At 41.3% G+C, this 6995-nt stretch overlaps 1 protein-coding gene across 1 annotated transcript in view; it reads right to left on the bottom strand.

Moving 5' to 3' along the window:
• Window positions 1-6995, bottom strand: part of ipcef1 (interaction protein for cytohesin exchange factors 1) — a 158825-nt gene that overhangs the window by 31690 nt on the left and 120140 nt on the right. Inside the window, exon 9 of the mRNA XM_043696126.1 lies at window positions 3729-4083. Within this exon, the coding sequence (XP_043552061.1) occupies window positions 3729-4083 (355 nt within the window). The remainder of the gene's footprint in view (window positions 1-3728; window positions 4084-6995) is intronic.

Here is a 6995-nt window from a genome sequence, read left to right as displayed (position 1 = left end):
CACTCCCCCCACTCCCCCCAATAGTCAGCAGGAAATTGAGAAACAAATTTGTAAGGAAATCTCAGTTTTCTGTAAGAATAATAGGGTGGCTATGCTGGGGGATTTTAACTTTCCAAACATAGACTATGACTGCCATATTTTTAAGGGCTTGTTTGGAGATGAATTTGTTAAGTGTGTACAAGAACATTTTCTGATTAGTATGTAGATACAGAGGAATCTTGATTTTCCGAAGAACATGGGAGGGGAGTATTTCATTCGGTTAATCGCATTCCGGATAATCGAATGCTGGATAACATAGTTAAGTCAAGCATCAGGACCTTGCGGTCTTGCCAGATAGTCCAATATTCAGTTAATTGGATACTGGATAATCGAGGTTCCTCTGTATATCTACTAGAGAAAGTGCAAAACTTGACTTACTCCTGGGAAATAAGGCAGGGCAGGTAACTGAGGTGTCAGTGGGGGAGTACTTTGGGGCCAGTGACCACAATTCTATTACTTTTAAAATAGTGATGGAAATGGATAGACCAGATCTAAAAGTTAAAGTTCTAAATTGGAGGAATGCCAATTTTGATGGTATTCGGCAAAAAAAATTTCAAAAGTTGATTGGAGGCAGAGGACGAGTGGAAAATGGAAAGCCTTCAAAAATGAGATAACAAGAGTCCAGAGACAGTATGTTCCTGTTAAGGTAAAAGGCAAGGCTGATATGTGTAAGGAATGCTGGATGATTAGAGAAATTGAGGTTTTGGTCAAGAAAAAGAAGGAAGCATATGTCAGATATAGACAGCAGGAATTGAGTGAATCCCAAGGAGTATAAAGGCAGTAACAGTACACTAAAGAGGGAAATCAGGACAGCAAAAAGGGGACATGAGATAGCTTTAGCAAATAGGATTAAAGAGAACCCAAATGGATTCAACAAATACATTAAGGACAATAGAGTAACTAGGGAGAGAATAGGGCCCTTAAGGATCAGCAAGGTAGCCTATGTGTGGAACTGCAGCAGATGGGGGAGATACTAAATGAGTATTTTGCATCAGTGTTTACCGTGGAGAAGGATATGGCAGATACAGAATGTGGGGAAATAAATAGCAACATCTTGGAAAATATCCATATTATGAAGGAGGATGTGCTGTATGTTTTAAAATGCATAAAAGTGGATTAATCCCCCAGGATCTGATCAGGTGTACCCTAGAACTTTGTGGGAGCCTAAGGAAGTGATTGCTGGGCCCCTTGTTCAGATATTAGGATCATCGATAGTCACAGGTGAGGTGCCGAAACACTGGAGGTTGGCTAACGTGGTGCCACTATTTAAGGAAGGTGGTAAGAAAAAGCCAGGAAACTATAGACGAGGGAGCTTGACATCACTGATGGGCAAATTTTGGGGGAGAGATTCCTGAGGGACAGGATTTACATGTGTTTGGAAAGGCAAGGACTGATTAGGGATAGTCAACATGGCATTGTATGTGGGAAATCATGTCTCACTAACTTAATTGAGTTTTTGAAGAAGTAACGAAGAAGATTGATGAGGGCAGAGCAGTGGACGTGATCTATACAGACTTTAGTAAGACGTTCGACAAGGTTCCTCATGGTAGACTGGTTGTAAAGGTTCAATCACACAGAATACAGGGACAACTAGCCATAGAAGAGAGGGTAGTGGTGGAGCTTTGCTTTTCAGATTGGAGGCCTGTGACCAGTGATGTGCCACAGGGGGATTGGAGCTGAGTCCACAGCTTTTCATCATTTACGTAAATGATTTGGATGTGAACATGGAAGGTACAGTTAGTAAGTTTGCGGATGACACCAAAGGGAGGCGTAGTGGACAGCAAAGAAGGTTAACTCAGAGTACAATGGCATTTTGATCAAATGGATCAATGGGCTGAGGAGTGGCAGAAGGAGGTTAATTTAGATAAATGTGAGGTGCTGCATTTTGGAAAGGCAAATCAGGGCAGGACTTATACGCTGAATGGCAAGGTCATGGGGACTGTTGCTGAACAAACAGACCTTGGACAGGTTCATAGATCCTTGAAAGTAGAATTGCAGGTAAATCGGATAGTAAAGAAAACATTTAGTATGCTTGTCTTTATTGTCAGTACATTAAGTGTAGGAGTTGGGAGATCATGTTGCGACTGTACAGGACATTGGTTCGGCTACTTTTGGAATACTGCATTCAGTTCTGCCATATCCCTGCTATGGGAAGGATATTGTGAAACTTGAATGGGTTCAGAAAAGATTTACAAGGATGTTGCCAGGGTTGAAGGGTTTGAGCTATAGTGAGAGGCTGAATAGTCTGGGCTTTCTTTCCTGGACCATCAGAGGCTGAGGGGTGACCTTATAGAGGTTTATAAAATCATGAGGAACATGGATAGGGTAAATAGACAAGGTCTCTTCCCCAGGGTGGGGAGACCACAACTAGAGGGGATATGTTTAAAGTGAGAGGGGAAATATTTAAAAGGGATCTAATGGGGAACTTTTTTATGCAGAGGGTGGTGTGTGTATGGGATGAGTTGGCAGAGATAGTGGTGGAGGCTGGAGCAATTGACAACATTTAAAAGGCATCTGGATAGGTATATGAATAGGAACAGTCTCGAGGGATATGGGCCAATTGCTGGCAAATGGGACTAGATTAATTTAGTATATCTGGTTGGCATGGATGAGTTGGACAGAACGGTCTGTTTCCATCCAGAATGCCTCTAATGACCTATGTATGCTGTATATTCCAGTGATTTGTTGACCAAATTAAACAATACGCTTTTTCAGTTGTTCACAAAAGAAGAATGCAGATTGTTCCCAACCACCCCACACTTGCAAAATTGATCAAAACCTCCACTCTAAGATGTGATTCTATAATTTGGAACCCCAACTGAACGATTTTCAGTATGCTTATTGCTCATTTATGCTTGCACAAAGTGACATAAGTTTATATGCAAAGACCCATTTTCTGTACACAAAGTATTGTGTTCCAACCTTGTACCATTTTTCAAGTACCAAGGAGCTTGTGGAGCCTGTTGCTTTTTTCTGGAAATTCTGAGGAACAGTCATAACAAATTCAAAGCATTACTTTGTTCCTTTCTCCACAGATGCTGCCAGAAACCCTACTGTGTTTCTCCAGCACTTTCAGCTTTATTGTAACTCCCACATGCTGTGCTCCCAATTGCAGTTGTGCTGCTATCATTTGAAATGATGTTGGTGATATGAATTGAGCACATCATTGATAGATGGATAAGTGTCTAAAGTGGACTTAAATGATATACACCAAGGAAACCGGAAAGTTTCAAGACAATTCTATCTCTTTGTTTGTTTAACTGATCTTAGTCATAGAAGTGTTACAATCACCCTTCCCAGACAGCTTGAAAGGCTGATGAATTAAAAATCTATCAATGGATTAATTGGAAGCACACTAGCTTTCGGGGCGACGCTCCTTCATCAGGGACTACCACCTGATGAAGGAGCGTCACTTTGAAAGTTAGTGTGCTTCCAATTAAACCTGTTGGACTATAACCTGGTGTTGTGTGATTTTTAACTTTGTACACCCCAGTCCAACACCAGAATCTCCAAATCATGATTATCGATGGAAGCAGTGATTGCTTAATCATTGTCACCCTTTCAACACTCATATTCTAGATTCACTCAGTCAGGCTATCTTGGTGCATTGGATGCCAAGAGATTCTTAGTCTCTACAAAAAGGAAGAAACGTCTTTTGAAAATATATTGTTTTAAATGCACATGCTTACCTCTCACAGATGTGGTTAGAGCTGTCAAGTGTTCTGCTGTCCTGGTATTTTCTCCAGTAGGAGTGAACTGTGGGGTTTCTGCAGTCAAGTTCTCATGTGATCCAGTGGTAATCCTTTTTTGGTCAGATTGTGCAGGTTCACATATTTCTTGCTGTGAAGATCCCACACAGGGCTGCAAAGCAGATGTAAAGTACTGAACCCCAAAATCAGAACTGAAGGAATTAATAGAGGCAAGCCCCTGATCAGAATATTGTGATGATGAAGCTTCAGATGCAATTGATCTCCTGGAGCTTTCTGGTGAAGAGTAAGCACTTGATGTTTCACCAGACACAGTTAGTGATGGAATAGAGGGTGCCTGCAGGATTAGAAAAGCATAAGTTTTATTTATTCTCTATCACATTCAATGTAAGATTTTGAGAATATATGCCAGTTTCCATGTATGAAATATATGAAAACTACCATATATGAATAACTACCATAGTTAACTGCATATTTTTCAAAGATATCTCTAAGTTTTCACACACACGAACATTATTAAACGAAATGTAGCACCTAACAAAAGGTTGTTTGATGAATGACTAATTAATCTGGCTGAAGGAGGAACATTGATCAAGAGAAATAAATTCCTTCTCTTTTTTAAATCGTGCAGTGGTATCTTTCACATCCATCTCAACTACAGAAATAATGTCCCTTCTGAAAGACAGCACCTCCAACATAGGAGAAAGCAAGGACTGCAGATGCTGGAGATCAGGGTCAAAAAGTGTGCCACTGGAAAAGCACAGCAAGTCAGGTAGCATCTGAGGAGCAGGAAAGTCGACATTTCGGGCATAAGCTGATGAAGGGATTATCTCCTGCTTCTCAGATGCTGCCTGTCCTGCTGTGCTTTTCTAGTGCCACGCGTTTTGACTCAGCACCTTCAACATTTCTCATCATATTTAGTGCAATGAATACCAAATGCTAGAATAGAACAGTGAAAGTTCAATAAAGTTTGCAGTAATTTGTGTCATGTAGATTTCTAACTTGTTCAGATCAGTTGGAACAGAAGGTGTAATACTTAAAACTGTTACTCTGTGCACATGTTGGCTACATGGTGTGTCTCATGCTCCTGGGGAATAGGAACATCCAGTGTTGTCTGCCTCACCTCTGTCCAATGCAAATAACAATCCCAATGCTACCTCACACAGATTGAATGTCTTTGATCACACACAAGAATACATTTATTAGCAGAGTGATGATACCTAAATCACAATACTATCCAGTCTAACACTAACAGTGTCAAAGTATGGAGTGCACCTCCTTTTAGGTGTTTGGAAATGTCAACATAAATACTGAATTAATACACCTCTGGTGGGAAAACACAACTAATACTTTTCATACATGTAGAACTAGCAATATCACAAGATCTTGGTAAAATAACCTCTGCCTGTGCTTGACTCTCTGAGAGTTCATGAATTACTATAGACTGCCCATATCACAGTCGAGAAGGTGTTGGATGTATTACAGCTTGTGAAGGTGGATAAATCTCCTGGTCCTGACCAGATTTATCCAAGAAAGTTAGAGAAGAAATTGTGGGGGCCCTGGCTGATATTTTTGCATCATCATTAGACATGGTGAGGTCTGGAAGACTGGAGGCTAGCGAATGTTGTACCCTTATTTAAGCAAGGGTACAAAAAAAACCTGGCAACTATAGAACAGTAAGCCTAACATCTGTGGTAGGTAAGTTAGTTGAGAAGATTCTGAGAGATAAGTTATACATGCATTTGGAAAGACAGGGTTTGATTAAGAATAGTCAGCATGGCTTTGTGCATGGGAGATCATGCCTCACAAATTTGTTCGAATTCTCTGATAAAGTGACCAGAGAAGGCAGGGTGGTAGATGTCTATAAGAATTTTAGTAAGGCCTTTGATAAGGTTCCACATGGTAGGTTATATTGCATGGAATCCCGGGGAACGGACAAATTGGATACACAATTGCCTGGATAGGAAGCAGAGAGTAATAGTGGAACTATGTTGTTGGACTGGAGGCCTATGACAAGTGGAGTGCCTCAGGGGTCGGTGCTGGGCCTATTGTTGTTTGTATTCTATATCAATGATTTGGATGAGAATGTGCAAGGCATGGTTAGTAAGTCTGCAGATGACACTAAAATAGAAGGTATTGTGGATAGTAAGGAAAGTTATCAGAAATTGCAGCAGGTCCTTGATCAGCTGGGGAAGTGGGCAGAAAAATGACAAATGGAGTTTAATATAGATATGTGAGAGGCTGTGCATTTTGGAAAGTTGAATCAAGGTGGGGGTTTTATGGTGAATGGTAGGGCCTTACGAGTGTAGCGGAACAGAGGGAATGTGGAATTCAGGTGCACAGTTCTCTGAAAGTGGAGCCACAGATAGACAGGGCAGTGAAGAAGGCTTTTGGTACACTGGCCTTCATCAGTCAGGGCATTGAGTCTAGAGGTTGGGAAGTATGTTGGAGTTGTTGAGGCTGCACTTGGAGTATTGTGTTCAGTTTTCGTCACCTTGCTATAGGAAGGATGTTATTAAATTGGAAAGAGTGCAGAAAACATTTACAAGGATGCAGGTTGAGTCCGTGATTAAGAAAGCGAATGCAATGTTGTCTCTTATCTCAAGAGGGTTGGAATATAGCAGAGATGTTGTACTACTAAGACTTTATAAAGCTCTGGTTAGGCCCCATTTGGAGTACTGTGTCCAGTTTTGGTCCCCACACCTCAGGAAGGACATACTGGCACTGGAACGTGTCCAGCGGAGATTCACACGGATGATCCCTGGAATGACAGGTCTAACATATGAGGAACGGCTGAGGATACTGGGATTGTATTCTTCTACAACTCAATGAAGATGTCTTCAAGGCCGAGATTGATAGATTCTTGTTGTCTAGAGGAATTAAGGGCTACGGGGAGAACGCTGGTAAGTGGAGCTGAAATGCGCATCAGCCATGATTGAATGGCGGAGTGGACTCGATGGGCCGAATGGCCTTACTTCCACTCCTATGTCTTATGGTCTTATAAGGATGTTGCCAGGACTCAAGGGTCTGAGTTGTAGGAAGAAATTGGACAAGCTAGGACATTTTTCTTTAGTGCGTGGGAGACCAACGGGGATATTATTGAAGAGAATATGATCAAGAGAAGCATGGATAGGGTAAATGCACTCAGTATTTTACTTAGGGTTGGGAAATCAAGGACGAGAGGGCATCAGTTTAAGGTTAGAGGGGAAAGAATAAAAGGGAACCTGAGCAGCAACCTTTTTACACAGA

The sequence above is a fragment of the Chiloscyllium plagiosum genome, chromosome 9 (genome assembly GCF_004010195.1).
Source record: "Chiloscyllium plagiosum isolate BGI_BamShark_2017 chromosome 9, ASM401019v2, whole genome shotgun sequence".
Taxonomy (NCBI): domain Eukaryota; kingdom Metazoa; phylum Chordata; class Chondrichthyes; order Orectolobiformes; family Hemiscylliidae; genus Chiloscyllium; species Chiloscyllium plagiosum.
The sequence above is the reverse complement of the archived record's forward strand: the minus strand, read 5'-3'. Positions and strand labels throughout refer to the sequence as shown.